Below are 17672 nucleotides of genomic sequence, written 5' to 3' on the forward strand. Positions count from 1 at the left end.
GGCAAACTATTATAACTATAGGGAATGGCCTGGTTCACACAACCTTTTGACAATTACAGCCAATTTAGCAGATTAGCACAATGTAGCCTATCATTCTGTGTGAATCCAGCCACTGAGGTTTTAAATAATAAAGAGAAAGAAAAAAATATTTCAAAATGAACACAAGAAGCCATATATTTCCAAGATGTATAACCGACATAATATTTTATCACAATCTAGATCCAAATTCCAGTAGAAATGAGACAGTAGTTGGACATCTTGGGCTGTTTCCAATTCCAACACAACCAAAGACTGTCGTGATGTTGAAAGATGGAAGAGTGACAAGTTCCCTCATGGACTTTGCAGCAGAACTTCTAAAAGATGTTAGAAAATTTGGGAGAATTAGAAGGTTGTCTGGTGGACAAAATGTTGGGAACTGCTGAGCCAGGCTCCATGGACTGAATGCTTTGAATGGAGAATAGTATCCTGGATGGTTCTTGCTGGTTGATCAGCAGGCCTGAAAGGATGGGCTTCAGAGATTATCCATGGGGGGTGGACCAAATGTGGCAATGGCCAGATCCTACAGTTCAGTGAGACAGCAGTTTCCACAGGAGGACAGATTATCTTGGGAGGTAGTTCAAATTAGAATTCTTACAATAAGATCTCAATACAAAAGATGGAGGACTCACCCAAGTGGCTCCCAATATCTCTGACTGAAATTAAGACCCTTATCAGCAACCTCAGGAGGGGGAAGACCCGAGGGGAAGACCCCTGGAGCTGACTTTATTCCCCCAGAACTATTAAAAAAATAACACAGAATGGTGGGTTCCAACTTTGGCATCACTTTTTACCTATATTGACACCAGTGGATGCATCCCTGAGGACCGCAACCTGGCCATTATAATCCCAGCCTTTAAGAAGGGAAAGAGATGACCCTGCTAACTGTAAGCTAACTAGCCTATTTAATACACTTTAGCAAACTTTATGCTAAGCACCTCCATGATAAACTTAAGGACTGGCTGGTTCAGGGAAATCTGATAGCACAAAAGCAGGCCAATTTCAGAGAAGGCACAGGCATCATTGATCCTGTAATTTGGTCCTACAGCAATTTATCAAAAAATATTTACCTAACGATATGGTATCATTATATGCCATCTTTATAGGTCTTAAGGCAGCTTTTGGTCCTGTATCCAGGACCAGATTATGGGAGAAGCTTGAAGCCTCATCAGTTCATCGATGAATTGTAAGCTTCTCAATTTAATTCATGCCCTAGACACCCACATGATTCATAAAGTTAGGTGCAGTATGCAAGGATTCTCTCAAAGCCAGTTATAACATGGGAGGGAGGGGGGACGGGAATTTATCCCCTCCCCACTTTTCAGTGCTTATGTCAACAGTAGGGTAAAGTAAAATAAATTAAAGTAGCCCAAAGTCCTTTTGTGTTGCGCTGCAGTTGTGTGTCTAATCTGATTTTTGCAAACAATTCTGGAGTACAGGTGAAACATGGTTGCCAGCCTTTAGTACTGCTACACAAACTCTTAACATTTGACTTAGTCAGTTGGATAAGGCTGGCATTCAGTTAGGGATGATTCTTTCAGTGGCCTTTTACTCACATAAATATTCCCAGCCAGACACTCTTAACTCCCTTTCAATGATAAATTGCAGCATTCTTAAAGCCGAAGAAAATAGGGCCTCAGGTGGCTGGATGGAGTCACTGAAGCAGTAGGCGTGAGCTTAAATGGACTCCAGAAGATGGTAGAGGACAGGAAGGCCTGGAGGAACGTTGTCCATAGGGTCGGGATGGGTCGGACACGACTTCGCAGCTAACAACAACAAAAGTTTTAAACAGGAACAATCTGCTCTCCCTACTGGTCTTTGAAATACCATGTTAGAAAATGGAAAAAAATAAATATTATTGACCTGGCAAAGGATTTAGGAGAAAGTTCCATAAATTTAGTCCAGTTTGGTCAGCCCTGGGAAGGTGACATGAGTTGTACAGGACTGGAGTGGATTTTCTGGTTTTTTTACCAGTAGGTTGCCAATATGGATTATGTAGTCGTTTTAAAGCTATGGCATTTGGAAAACAAATGTTATTGACTACCCGACAGAATTCTCACACTGGGCAAGCGTAAGGCCTTCCTTGATTATCTTACACGGAAGTCAGCAGGTCCTGCCGCTTGTTATGGAGTTTTTGTAATGTTTCACAGCAGACTTCTGAATTCCTGGTCGAACCACGCTCCATGAACTTCAATAGCAGTTACTCCTTTGGCATCTTCATATTTGGCGGGATTTTCTATGGCACCACTTTCGGTGTGTTGTTGGTTCATGATAGCGCTTGCCCACACACCGCTAGACACACCCAAGAACTTTTGAAGCAGTTCCGTTGTTTTTGATCACACACACACACACACACACCACACCCATAGGCCAGATTTAGCTCCGAGCAAATAGTGCTAAGGAATTTCAGATCTTGTAAGACATTATGTCAAGTGCCTCAGTTTGAATGGCGATTATGTCGAAAAGTAATGTAATGGTGTAGTTTTCTAATGTGTATAATAAAGGTTCTGTATCCGCGAGTGTCTCTCATTGATAACCAAATGGAGGTTTATTTCCAAATTGCCCTCGTATAAATATCTTGAACAAAATAGGGCCTAGAAGAGAACGCTGTGGTACAGCACTTGGCAGATCTTTCCAAATCACATTTATTCAACCATTGAATCCACCATTGATAACATAGTCCAGCCCACATTTTGCAGCCTTCTGTACTGGAATCTCATCAGAAGACTTTTCTCAGATGTTTTGCTCAAGTCAAGATGCATTTTACAAACCGCATTCCTGTGGTCAGCTAAACAGGTCACTCTTACAAAAAAAGTAGGTGAGGTTGACTTGCCATGATTTATTTTTGATAAACCCATGTTGTGTCCTGTCAAGTAATGCATTCTTTTCCAAATGCTCACAAATGAACTACTGAATAGTTTATATCAACTGACTGGTCTGAAGTTATTCTAGTCTTCTTTTCCCCCATTTTTTTCAAGACAGGAACAAACTTTCTTTTTAGGCAGGGAAAACCAAAGGTACAAGTACAGACTGGGCGAGACCTGGCTTAAAAACAGCAACTGTGAGAGGGACCTTGGAGTCCTAGTGGACGATCACTTGACTATGAGCCAGCCGTGTGCAGCAGCAACCAAAAAAGCTAATACAATCTTGGGTTGTATAAACAGGCATACAATCAAGATCACGCAAGGTATTAGTACCGCTTTATAAAACCCTAGTAAGACCACATCTGGAATACTGCAGCCAGTTTTGGTCACCATATCACAAAGAAGATGTTGAGAGTTTGGGAAAAATTCAGAGAAGAGCAACTAAGATGATCAAAGGCCTGGAGACTAAAACATATGAAGAACGGTTGCAGGATTTGGGTTTGGCTAGTCTAAAGAAAAGAAGAAATAGGGAGACATGATAGCAATATTCCAGTATCTGAGGGGCTGCCACAAGGCAGAGGGGGCCAGGTTGTTCACCACAGCACCAGAGGGCAGGACAAGAAACAATGGTTGGAAATTGACCAAAGAGAGAAGCAACCTGGAACTAAGGAGAAACTTCCTGACAGTGAGGACAATGAACCAATGGAACAACTTGCCTCCAGAAATCGTGGGTGCTCCATCACTGGAGATTTTTAAGAAGAGACTAGACATTCACCTATCTGGGATGGTATAGGTTCTCCTCCTTGAGCAGGGGGCTGGACTAGAAGACCTCCAAGGTCCCTTCCAGTTCCATTCCATTCCATTCTATTCTATTCTATTCTCTGGCATCCAGTTTGCTTGATCTAATTCTAGAGACTTAAATGTATTAATGCTGGCCAAAGACTCCTAACCATATCTTTATTCACCTTAGGTTTTCACTCCTTTTGGCCAGTTGAACATAGTTTCCCTTTGGAGAAAGGATTTGTTGTTGTTGTTAGCTGTGAAGTCGTGTCCGACCCATCGTGACCCCATGGACCACGTTCCTCCAGGCCTTCCTGTCCTCTACCATCTTCTGGAGTCCATTTAAGCTCACGCCTCCTGCTTCAGTGACTCCATCCATCCACTTCATTCTCTGTCATCCCTTTCTTCTATTGCCCTCAGTCTTTCCCAGCATTAGGTTCTTCTCCAGTGAGTCCTTCTCATTAGGTGCTCATCTTCCAGCGTCATGTCATTTTGCCTGTTGGTACTATCCATAGGGTTTTCATGGCAAAGATACTGGAGTGGGTTGCCCTTTCCTTCTCCAGTGGATCACGTTTTGTCAGAACTCTCTGCTATGACCTGTCCGTCTTGGGTGGCCCTGCACAGCATAGCTCATAGCTTCATTGAATTACGCAAGCCCCTTTGCCACGACAAGGCAGTAATCCATGAGGGGGGAGAAAAGATTAAAGCAAAGTAATTGCTGAGAAGTTCTGCCCTCTTCACATCATCTCTCACTATCCTACCAACTTTTGCATTATTGAGTTTCACTTGCAAGCATAAGCTGTTTATATTTTCTCATACTCGTTCTGCAAATATGTTATTTGCAGCTACTCCTTGGCGGTTACACTCACTTCCTGTCACTTGAACTTGGGTAAAAGCTCTCTCCACCCAGAATGGCTTCTAAAGTTACTCCCTTATTCTACATTGATATGGGGTACAATTATGTATCATAATCTTGTTTTAAGAACTCTCTAGCTGTCCCTTAAATATGAGAGTAGCTTAAATTGCTTCTTGAGCCCTAACCCTAATGCTTCCTGTTGCTCCTCACATTTGCCAGTTGCACTCAGGAATTCTTGGGTCACGTAAGATGATCTATTTCCATTTTTTATTCATGTGCTTATTAATGGCTGTCTCCTCATTAGATAAAAAAATATTATTTTTATTGGCTTATTGCACTTAACCTGTCTTCTCCTATGTCATTCTTTCATGCCATGTCTTCTCCTTCTGGCTTAGTGACACAGTGGCACAACAGAACAGACCATTGAACAAAGTGAGGGCAACATTGATGAGGAAGTATTTTTGGAAGCAATATCAGAAAATCACCCAGATAAATACGCAATTTAATATTATCTTGCATATTTATTTTTTAAAATAAATTACTTGCAGTCTCTAATTTAAATGAAGTAGATATTATGGATACATCTTGATAGAATTGAGGGTGGAGGACGAGAGTTTAGTAGACCCTAACATTTGATTCTATTATGTCTAAATAATAACCATTTGGAAAACATTTAAGAAATAATATCCTCCCTGTTCAGCCAACAACACAGAGACCCAGCAATTCCACCCTCAGTTGTGACAAAGTAGAGGCGTTGGTTTCCTTTCGTCTGATGTGGCAAACTGAAATTTCTACTATTGAAATTGAAAAAGAGGGTTAGGTGCAAAACCTGGTTCACACTTGCTGTTCTCGCCATCTCTTGGGGTTTTGCCTGTGTTGAAGTGAGTTTTCCGTGTTAAATATCGCAGGTATGTTCTGTTTGATGACAGTTTCATTTTAACTAGATGAAAAAGATTTCAGTGCAAGTTTGCAATGCAAATTGAAATGCGTGGATCAAAAACGTATCTTCTTCAGTGCTTTGTGAATATCTTAGGAAAGTAATGTGTGAAGAACCATTCTCACTGTTGCAATCTCATTTTCAGTTTAGTAGTTAATCATGAAGATTTGCTCGATTGCTGGAAAGAAAATGTGTTTGTGACTTGACCAAACTAAAAGGGAAAGTCTTGTAACTGTCTCCCCCCTCACTTTTTTTTTATAACAGTATTCGGGGTTTCAGCAGACGGCAGACAAGTGCTTCATTTGCGGCCATCTCATCATGGAAATGGTAAGAGTCCTAGCTTCAGAAAAAAGGAGACCTCTGGGTCAGTTGGGCTGCAGTTCTCTTTCTCCTCCCCAGGCACACACACGCCTCACATCACAATTGTGTCCAAGTTTGCCTATTATGCTGAACAGGTTCATGAAGGTGCCAGCAGCTGCATTTGCACAATCTACTAAGCTTGATTAGCTTCAACTATTACTTTTTTGTATCGTAACATGTTCTAAGAGCTTGGCCTATTGACTTTACATTTCAGTCTATTGTGTGCAGCCAGAAAACAGATTTGTGCTTGTAACCAAGTTCAGTCTGTTGTATGAACCCAGTCAGTCACAAGTATTGTGTCTTAGGAAACTACTACTCCACTGTGATCTCCCCACAGGGCTCTTATCTGTGGCCCCAAGACATATTCCAGAAGGTTCTGGAGGCTGGCGGTCCTCTTCCTTGCAGGGGCTGCCTTTGAGCCTCCGGCAGTGCCCGAGTGTTGGACGGGGCAGAGCCTTGAATATGCCCCTCCCGGGGGGATCGTTTCTCATGATACTGCATAAAATCATAAAATGAACCAATTTTTTCCTTCAGGGACAAAGAAACTTTGCCACCAAGGGATATAATAATATGTTTGCTTTTACTTTAAAGATGTTGCACCAGTTTTTTTTTTCTTCAAGAGATGGCAGGAAAGCCTTCCAGATAGTGTTGGGTTTGCCTCATTTGTAAAGAAGGTGGAGCCTTCTAGCAGAGCAGTTCCTTTTTGGAGAGTCTTTCCCGACTCCTGGAAAGAATGAGGCTTCTTCCCAAACATTTGGCTTCACAGATACCATAGAAATCTGTGCTTGGCTTCGTTCTCTAATGAAAAGGGCTACAGGTGACATAGCAGTGTTCCAATACCTAGGGGGCTCTCACAAAGAAAAGAGGCTCAACTCATTCTCCAAAGCATCTGAAGGTAAAATAAGTAATGGATGGAAAATTATCAAGGAGAGATCCAACCTAGAATTAAGGAGAAATTTCCTGTTAGTAAGATCAGTTAATCTCCAGAATCTTCTCCTAAGCACCTGAAGGAAGGACTAGAAGCAATGGATGGAAACTAATCAACTAATCTAACCAAAGAGAGAAGCAACCTAGAACTAAGGAGAATTCTCCTGACAATTAGAACAATTAATCAGTGGAACAATTTTCCTTTAACAAACCCACCTTCCCCCTCCCTACTCCCCCCCCTACCTCCCCCCAACCTCCCCTCCCTCCATCCCCCCCTCCCCCCCCCGACTTCCCAGAGCTAAATACAAGGTATATATCTATAAAAAGGCAATCATAAGCATCCATATACTACCCACTATAAAATCTAAAATCCATTACTCTCTAGCTTATATAGGATAAGACACACCTTAACAATATTAACTATATATAAAAAACTAAAAGAAAAAAGAAAAAAAAAACGAAAGAAGACTTATTCGAATGCTACATAAAACTTCTTAACCCTATACTTGTTCTGGATAAACTCAATCCATTTTCTCCATTCCATAATATAGCGTTCTTGCGAATGATCTTTCAAATAGGCCGAAATCTTCGCCATCTCTGCCAGGTCGGAAACCTTTAAAGTCCACTCTTCTATGGTCGGCAATTCCTCTTTCTTCCAATATTGGCCTATCAAAAGTCTTGCTGCCGTAATTAGGTTCAACATCAACTTAGTGTCCACAACTGTAGCGTCTGCAATTATTCCCAACAAAAAAAGCTGCGGACAAAACTTTATCCTCTGTTTAAAAATCTTCTGCATATTCCACCAGACTTTTATCCAAAAAGCCTTAACCTTCTTACATGTCCACCATATGTGAAAATATGTTGCATCTTCATCACCACACCTCCAACATTTAGGCTGGTAATTCGGATACATACTTGCAAGCTTTTTAGGATCTAAATGCCATCTATAAAACATTTTATAAAAGTTCTCTCTTAGATTTTGAGCTTGAGTAAATTTTACGTTCCTCACCCAAATCTTTTCCCACATGTCCATTGTGATAACTTCTTGGATGTTTTGGGCCCATTTTATCATACAATCCTTAACAAGCTCTGTCTCTGAATCAATCTCTATCAATGCAAGATATATCCGTTTGATATGTGCTGATCCCTGATTTCTAACTTGCTTTATCAAATTTTCATCAGTCATTGTAAAACCATTTTTCTGGTCTTCTTTCCACCTGGCCCGTAGCTGAATATATTGAAACCAATTTTGAACAACCTTCTCTTCTCGCAAGAGGCTATATGATTTCAAACACCAAACATTTCTTTCCAAAGTTAAAATCTCCTTGTACGTAGTCACATCATGTTTGAAGCCAGCATGAATATTTTCTATTGCGTGTTTTGGAATTGCCCACAATGGTATCTTGCAACTCAACTTATGCCTATACTTCTTCCAAACTCTCAGCAATGCCTGTCTTAAAATATGCACCCTAAACACATTGTCTACCTTCTTATCATACAACAAATATGCATGCCAGCCAAACCACAAATCATGGCCCTCAAGATTTAATAACCTCCCTTGCGTCAAATTAATCCAATCACTTATTCCTACTAATGCAGCAGCTTCATAGTATAATTTAAAATTAGGCAGTTTAAGACCACCTCTCTCACAAGTATCCTGCATAATCTTAAGTTTAACTCGTGGTTTTTTCCCTGCCCACACAAATTTATTGATACCACGCTGCCATTCCTCCAAATTAGAATCTTTCTTAAGAATCGGTATCATTTGAAACAAAAATAAAAATTTGGGCAGGACATTCATTTTCACTGCTGCAATCCGTCCCAACAAAGACAATTGCAATTTTTGCCAACTCTCCAATTCTTTTTGAATTTTCCCCCATAGTTTTTCATAATTATTTTTATATAGCTTTGTATTAGAGGGCGACAAAATCACCCCCAAATATTTAACCCTCTTAACAATCTCAAATCCAGTTAATCCTTCTAAGAGAGCCTTCTGTGAAACTGTCATATTTTTAGCCAAAATTTTAGTTTTCTGTGTATTTACCTTAAATCCAGAAACCTTCCCATATTGTGTTATTATCTCCATCAGGTCCACAACAGAGTGCTCTGGCTGGGTCACTGTAACAACCAGATCATCTGCAAATGCTCTCAATCTATAATCCTGATCCCCAACTTGTATCCCCTTAATTTTTCCCGAACTCCGAATCTTAACCAATAATATCTCTAATGTTAACACAAATAACAAGGGCGATAACGGACACCCCTGCCTTGTGCCCTTCTCAATGTTACATGCTGCTGTCAGGCTATTGTTAACTATGATTCGGGCAGTTTGTTTTTGATATAATGCCCTAATCGGCTGTAAGAAATTTTCCCCAAAGTCCATTTTATCTAAAACTTTCAACAAAAATTGCCAATTCAATTGATCAAAGGCCTTTTCAGCATCTAAAAAAATTAGCGCTGCAGAGATCTGGTTGTGCCTTTCCAAAAACTCTAAAACATCAACTATATGTCTCACATTATTTTTCATTTGCCTACCACTAATAAACCCCGTTTGATCCCCATGAATCACCTGTTGCAGAACCCTCATCAGTCTATTAGCCAAAACCTTAGCAAATATCTTATAATCTGTGTTCAAAAGCGATATCGGTCTGTAATTTTTAACTTGAGTAGCATCCTGGTCTTCCTTCGGAATCAAAGAGATAAAAGCTGTTCTCCAAGACGGTGGCACCTTTCCCTCCCTCTGAATTGTCTGAAACAGTTCCTTTAACGGCTTTATCATCTCAAATTGCAAATTTTTATAATAGGCTGCAGTCAAGCCATCCGTACCTGGCGCTTTATCCAACTTCAATTCCTTAATTGCTGTAAGAATTTCTTCTTCTGTAATCAGTTGATTAATCCCCTCTTTTTGTACTTGCGTAAGAACTGGGATGCTAGCATTCTCCAAATATATATCAATATCTTTTACATTAATTTCCTCTTTAGTATATAATTTCGAATAAAAATCCACAAAAGCATCCTTAATAAGATTCTGTTGAAACACAACCCTTCCTTTATACTCAATCTTATCTATATTAGAGGCCCTTTGTTTTTTCCTCAGTCTATAAGCTAACCATCTGCCTGGCTTATTAGCGTTGCAAAAAGTATTATGCTTAGCAAACCGCAGATTGGTTGCCACTTGATCTGCCATTAATTTATCAAATTGTCCTCTTAGCAGTCTAATAGCCTCCTTAACCTTCACATCCTCTGGATTCAGAATCAAAGCCTTTTCTTTTTCCTTTATTTCATTCTCCAGTTCTTTCCTTCTAGTTTCCATTGCACGTCTATGTCTATTATTCATATATATCAACACCCCTCTCATATATGCCTTACTAGCATCCCAAACCATATCCATAGAGGTACCCTTATTCATATTAATCTCAAAAAAATCCTTCATCCGCTGTTTGCATTCTTCCACATTTCTCTGATTTCTAAACAAATTCTCATTTACACGCCATGAGCGCCTGTCTCTTTTCTCCTTATCAATCTCCAACCAAACTGGACTGTGGTCGGAAATAGTTCTTGCACAAATCTTCACCTTTTTAGTTCTCAAAAAAAAATCATTAGTCAACAAAATAAAATCAATCCTCGAAAAAGATTGGTGTCTATCAGAATAAAAAGTATAATCCTTCTCCTGCAAATGCCTCTCACGCCAAATATCTCTCAATTCCAGGTCGTCCTTCATTTCAAAAAAAGATTTAGGCAATCTAGCATGACTTGGAATACGCTTAAAAGCTCCAGCCTTGTCCAACTGTGCATCCAAGACACCATTCCAGTCTCCCATAAGAATAAAAGATTTATAATCCAACTGGGTAAGCTTTGTGTGGAGCAAACTAAAAAAATCCGCTTGTTGTTGATTAGGTGCATATAATCCAACTAGAAGCGTCTTTTTGCCTTCTAACAACAGCTCAATCATAACATATCTTCCATGCTTATCTACTTCAATTAAGTCTGCTGTTAAGGCACTTTTAACATAAACAACCACTCCATTTTTCTTATTCTCTGCAGAGGCAACAAATTGCGTACCCAGTCTCGAGTTCAATAAATACTTTTGATCCAAAACTCTAATGTGCGTTTCTTGCAAACATATAACATCTATCTTAAATTGTTTTAAATATTGAAAAACTTTCTTCCTCTTCTGCGGTGAATTTAGTCCATTAACATTCCAGGTTAGAAATTTAGTTGCCATGCATATCCTCCCAAAGCTCTTGGAGCACAGCTTTGATAGGGCTAATTTCTTTAGGCCGTGCTCCTCCCACAGCTTGCGTACGTTGTGAAGAATCTGAAGACTTTTGCTGATCTTGTTCTTTTATTTTCTTTGCTCGTTTTAAAGCAGCACGCGTTACTCTTTGCTCTCTAGGATCATCCAAAGAAGTTGTATCTTGATCTACTCCAGGGCCACTTTCCTCTGTTTCATCCTCTTGATGTTCTCCTTCTCCCGATCCCTTTCCAGCTTCCAGAAGTGCTGATGGGGTTGCCTTTAAGACGTTATTGTAGAAATCACGCGCTTGCTTCACAGTAATCAGCCGATACCTTTTACCTTCATGCATCACCATCAGCCCATCCGGAATCTCCCATCTAAACCTTATATCTCTTTGCTTAAGCTCATGCACAAGAAATGTATAGTCCTTCCTTCCCCTTAAAATCCTTGGAGGAATTTCTTTTAAAACCAAGACTTCTTGTTCAGCGATCACCACTTTAGCATCATAGGCAGCTTGTATAACTTGATCTCTAATCTCTCTTTTTGCAAAATAAACCACCACATCTCTAGGCAATTTTCTCTGTCTGGCAATCCATGAATTCACCCGAAACACTTTATCCATAGCTGCTCTTATTTCAGATGCTGGCTGGTTTAACACCACTTCAAGAGCCTCAGAAATCAGCTGCTTTAAATCTTCTTTAATATTCTCTTTTAACCCTCTGATTCTAACAGCAAACTGCATCTGGTAATATTGGGCTAGGCTTAACTCCCTTTCCATTTTGTCTCTTGCATTTTCATTCTCCCGTGCTTTTACTTCTAATATAGCGTTCCTTTGAGCCAGATCATCCATTTTTTCATCTAATTCTTCCACACATCCCGCCACTTTATGCACTGAAGACAAAATGTCTACCTTCATCACGCTGTACTTCTGTTCCATCCTCTCTTCCATTCTCTCCTCCAATTTCTCCAATTTCTCCTCCATCTGTGCAAATTTATCACCGATTGATTGATTGATTGATTCCAAAAGTTTATCCAGAGCATCTCGTAAATCCTTCAGTGTCAGCACTTCAGAAGGGTGCAACGCCTGTAGTGATGATTGTTGCACCGGCGAGGATCCACCGCTCCGAAGAGTTTTAGGGGGAGGTTTCGCCGCCATCTTTTAGTCCTCAATTATGACGCACTTTCACTTAAAGTTTAAAAAGTCCAAAAAGCTAGAAAGTATAGTAAAATAATCCTCTTCACCTTTCCCTCTTGCACCGCTCTGCCTGCTCCTTTAAATCATAGTTCTTTCCTCAGGCAGGGATGGTTCGCAGACGCCTGGCTCTGCTCCAAGAAGTTCGGAGCAGAGACGCCGGCCAGCTGGGAGCAGCCCAGGCTTCGGGGGAGTTCAATCCTTCAGCCGCCCAAGCTCCAAGCTCAGGCGGCCCCGGAGAACTCTACCCCTACCTGAGACCTCACCCCCTCCTCTTCTCCCGAGGAGGGGGCTTCAATTTCGCCCGAACAGCTGATCGGCGCTGTTTCGGGCGAAAAAACAAACAGCTGAGCCGCGGGCAGCCCGGGAAGGCTGTCTCCGGCGCCGCGCAGCCACCGGAAGCCCCAACTCTTATTATTCTGTTAGCCACATGGAATGTGCTTCAGCAAGAGTTGAAAGATCGGGTTATTTCACCTTAACATTATTAAATCAAGTTATGATATTTCTAGCTGGAAACTTTAACATTATTATAGCGATCTTTGGATCAGTATGTACCTTGAAGATGCAGTTTGGATGACTTCTCACTATTGTTCATTCTTGCAAATCTATTAAAGGCCCGCATGTCTTTAGAGATCTATAAAATGTTTGTTAGTTTGGGGTGGAAAACTCATTTGAGGTTCTGTGAGGAAGTTCTTTGAAGAAGGTTTTATATGATGGAAGGTATGGCTAAAGGGGAAGAGAGAACTGGATCTCCTAATTCTTTCTCTGTAGGACCTCCGGCCAATTGAGCTGTTCTTGTTCTCTGATTCACAGTTATGAGTATTGAAAGATGAGAACATAAGGTCACTCTGTTTATAGATGTCACCCTGACATTTATTTTTAACCTACTTCAAGCCACTTTGGAACCTATTTTCAAAATATTCCATGATGATTCAAATTTGAACATAAAACTAATTAGTCAGGTGGAATAAATCTTGGGAATTGTCAGAAAGCAATTTAGCTATTTGCCCTTTAGATAGCTTGGTATTTATATAAAATAAAAGGGTGAGTTGGTTTGCTATATAGAATTCGCGATCCACATTTGAGATAGATGAAACGGCAAGACTAAGATTAAGGTTTTAACATTTTGGAGAATAGCTTCAGGTAAACAATTATTTTGCCTCGCTTCATTTTCCTAGTCATTCCCTTGGATAGCAGAGTTAATTTTTTTTAAAAAAAGTTTATCAATTGAGGCAAGAGGTTTAGATGTTTAATTTTTGGAAACAGGGAGAAGAGAAGATGTCCATCCTGCCAGAGAAATCATTTCTCTTCTGCCGGTCCACAGGGAAACTGCAGAAGCGTTAGCTAAGACCCAGGAGTTTCATTTCCTCCCACTTGGATTAACAATTGAAATACAGTATAATTCTTTTTGAGTGTCTCCTGAGGCCCTGCTAACCTACATTGAAGATTCTAGCTCTCTCATTTCTCCCCTTCTAAGCCCAAATGTTCATTACTTGCTTTATAAGAAGACAATGTGAAAAAAGAAAACATTCTATCTTTAGAATGTGTGACTGTATTACCACTGCCAATCCCATAGAATCTTACCTTTCCACCATTGGCAGAATACCCATGTATTCTGGAGAATTTATCTTTAACATCCCCTTAGAATGCACCAAAACCTACTGTCCTTCTCCAAAGGCTAAAGGCAATGGTCATAGCAGGCAGCTTTGGTTCATACGTGGTTAGTTTGCCCACATGCTGAATTTGAAGAAACTATTCTAGTTGGAGGAAATGTTTGAGCAACTACTTACCTTGCTCTTTATTGTAGAATAAGAGGAAATTGGATCTCTCTCATGGCCGGGTGCCACACACATCACCTTCACGTATGGCCATACCAGACAGTGGCCTTCAGACCCACAGGCCCCACTGGGGCGACCAGGGTTAAAACAAAGCTCAGAGAGCAGCAAAGAGCCGGTTAGTTGCTGAATTCCTTTCTGAGGTTGCAAAACTTTCTATAGGTACATTCTGCCATAAGTCAATCCTGGATTATCTCCCCCCACTCCCCCCAAAAACCCAAGTTATCATTGCAATGCCTCTTGCCCAGTTTCCGTGTACCGGTAGTGCCCCACTCAGCCAGGCAACGCCAGGTACGCCTCTCTAGGAACAGAATGGGACAACTCGCCGCGTGACAAATTGCTGTGGGACAATTCAACTATTTAAAATAATTTTTAAAAAATATTTTAATATTTGTCATTCACATTTCATTTTGTCCCTCCTTTTGCATACTTTAATGATTCTATTCCACAATGAGTTGGCCGTGGCAAGTTGTCCGAGACCCCTTGAGGAATGCTACATCCCGGGGGTGTCTCTGCAGAGTTGCCAGAATCGGATTGCACATTCTCCCTTCATGGCAGGGTCTGTGTCTGCAACCCGCTCCCCATCCCCTCTGTCTCCCAGATCCTCCAGCGCCCATTCTGCTCTGAAGCTTTGCACCGAGGTCCAGCTTCTGCCTTTGAGGGCTTCTCAGCAGCAGCTGCTCATGCCTCTCTGTGGGGCCGCCCACCTGAGCCCCCTGCCCTTCCTTCTCTGGCCAGCTCTCTGAGGAACTCTGGCTTCCTTTAGGAGCATGGGAGGGAATGACGGTGGGATTCGGAAAAGGAGCTCCCCCACCCCCACCCCCGCTGCTGCCTTTCAAGGTTCGTATACTCACAATTTTACTCACAAGCATCCAAGCCAACATAGCAGATGCCTGTAATAATAGGAGGTGGGGACTGTTCAAGGACCAGAAGCAACCTCTCCATATCCAGGTCCTTAGCTTACAAAAGCAAATGCTAAGACAGAGTGGGGGGAAATGGAGGCGACGTTTGGAGTCCGGCAGCTATTTCAAGGGTGCAAGTCAACTGCTGGGACCCCAAGATGCAGGGAACGAGCATTTTTTTTGGGGGGAGGGAGTTCCTGCTTTGCCAGAACTTGTTAAGCAGCTGGAGGAGAAAGAACAGCAGCTCATTGCAAGTAATGTGAGGACTTTTGGAAGGAGGCGAAAGTTGCATTCTGCTTTGGAGATTATAGTCTTGTGCTTGAACCAAGTACTAAAGGACTGAGCATCGGAGGCCTACTTACAGGGCTGCCTGGCGTTGCGAGTTCTAGAAGGGTGAGGCGCAACGGTCTCTAGTGGGGAAGGTGTGTGCTGCAATAAAGCATTGTGTGTCCAGATGTGCTAAGTGGCATGTCCAGTCCTTGGAAAGCAAAGGACCCTCACAGAGCAGCCACTTTCTCTGCTGCCTCACTTTTCATTGTTTGCAGATTATATTAGAAGTGGTTAGAATGCAGTATTGCTGGTTAATTCCACCCACTGCCAGCAGTTCAAGGTTGACTCAGCCTTCCATCCTTTCAAGGTCGTTAAAATGAGGACCCAGATTGTTGTGGGCAGGAGGCTGACATTTATAAACCGCTTAGAGGGGGCTGCAAAGCACTGTGAAGCAGCATATAAGTGCAATTGCTAAGTGCTATATTTGGTCATTTATTAGGTTTCCTTCCTACCTTTCCTGTAGGAGCTCAAAGCAATGCGTGTAGCATTCCTTCCTATCCTATTTCACCCACAACAGCCCTGTGAGGTAGATTGTGTGTGATCGGCCCACAGTCAGCTTTCGTGGTTTTCAAGGCCTAGCACTGGCTTGAAGGAAGGACAGGAGCAGCCTTTGTTGTTTCTCCCTTTCATTGGACAGTCAGAGAAAAGGAGGAAAGACTCTGACTTGATTCAGAAATGTTGAGGATAAACCTTAACCCCCTCCCTTCACTCCAGCTTATCTTTGTCTCTACCCCCTCCCCCCCCCTTCTGGCTCTGCTGGGGCTCCAGAGCGCACACACACACACACACATACACACCTGCTCTCCCGTTTCCTCTCCCCCGGGGCTTCTGGGAGAGCCAGCCTGGCCTGCTGCTGTCCCAGCCACGGCCTGTCCAGGCAGCCCCTCTGCCACGGAGCTCCAGGAGGCGGTTGGGCGGGAGGGGGAGGCGAAGCCTGTGCTGAGGGCAAAAGCCCTTTGGGATTCAGAGTTTGAAAGTTTTATTGCACACAGCGAAGTCCTCGACCTGGAAAAACGTCGGAAGGAAGGGGAGGAGGAAGGGAAGCATTGCTTCCTGGGATTTGGTCTCAGTCGTTGCTCCCTTTCATCAGAGCAATTTCACCCAGTCCACAATCAGCTTCGCTGAACCTACTGAGCAAACTATCCAGTCCTCGTTTTCCAGGCTGGGCAATTTCCTCTTCCTCCCCCCTCTTCCCCCCCCCCAAGTGATCTGGCTTCCAAACAGCCTCCTGCCAAGATTCATTCATTCATGGCAGAGATCAGGGGAGAAATGGCAGTTGGCAAAGCCTGCCTGATCAGCTCCTCACTTTAGACATTCCCAGAGCTGTTTTCTCTGCCTGCCACCTGGAGCAAGAAGCCCCCCCCCTGACACTACTCTCCATGTTTGACCTTGGAGCTGCCCCCACAGCCACCTCTTGCTCCCTCACTAGCCCCCCCCCCATTTCTCTCCCTGCTTGACTCCATTGATATTGCTCTGAAGAAATCTCCATGCCCCAGTTGGCAGCCAATAAAAGCACCCTGGTGGGTTTTGCTCACAATAAACTTTTGGTCAGAATTCTGCCAACATTTTCCCAGGCACATTTAATAAATTCATTTCCCTGTGGTTTTTGCATTCACTCATTACTTTTTCAATCACTAGACACAACCGTAGCATTCACACAGTTTTTTCTTTTTTTCTTTTATTCTTACAAATAATTGTTATAATTGTTAAAAAGAAGAGGTATAATCCTAATAACAAAAGCAAGTTTAAAATTGGTCCCAGAGATTATAATGGTCATTACAATACCTGGAAAGGAGCCATTCAAAATAATGATAGATTGCAAAGCCCCGGGAATTTAGAGTACAGGATTTATGCCCAATTTCTAGTCAAAATATGCCTACTAAACTATGGTATCACAATTGCAATTAGAATAGAGCAGAACTGGAAGGGACCTTGGAGGTCTTCTAGTCCAGCCCCCTGCTCAAGCAGGAGAACTTATACCATCCCAGATAAGTGATTGTCTAGCCTCTTCTTAAAAATCTCCAGTGATAGAGCACCCACGATTTTTGGAGGCAAGCTGTTCCACTGGTTAATTGTCCCCACTGTTAGCAAGTTTCTCCTTAATTCCAGGTTGCTTCTCTCTTTGATCAGTTTCCAACCATTGTTTCTCGTCCTTCCCTCTGGTGCTTTGGTGAATAACGTGACCTCCTCTTCTTTGTGGCAGCCCCTCAGATACTGGAACACTGCTATCATGTCTCCCCTGTTTCTTCTTTTCTTTAGACTAGCTAGCCAAACCCAAGTCCCACAGCTGTTGTTCATATGTCCAGGTCTTTGATCATCTTAATTGCTCTTCTCTGAATTTTTTTTCTAGACTCTCAACATCTTTTTTGTGATATAGCAAGCAAAATACTTTGCGTGATCTTGATTCTATGCTTCT

At 42.0% G+C, this 17672-nt stretch overlaps 1 protein-coding gene across 1 annotated transcript in view; it reads left to right on the forward strand.

The window, feature by feature from the left end:
* WTIP (WT1 interacting protein) overlaps positions 1-17672 on the forward strand; it is a gene marked incomplete at its 5' end in the record, with an annotated part of 69064 nt that overhangs the window by 42257 nt on the left and 9135 nt on the right. Inside the window, one exon of the mRNA XM_081335814.1 lies at positions 5738-5800. Coding sequence (XP_081191940.1) covers positions 5738-5800 — 63 coding nt within the window. The remainder of the gene's footprint in view (positions 1-5737; positions 5801-17672) is intronic.

Source organism: Vipera berus (genome assembly GCF_964194415.1).
Source record: "Vipera berus genome assembly, chromosome: 10".
Taxonomy (NCBI): domain Eukaryota; kingdom Metazoa; phylum Chordata; class Lepidosauria; order Squamata; family Viperidae; genus Vipera; species Vipera berus.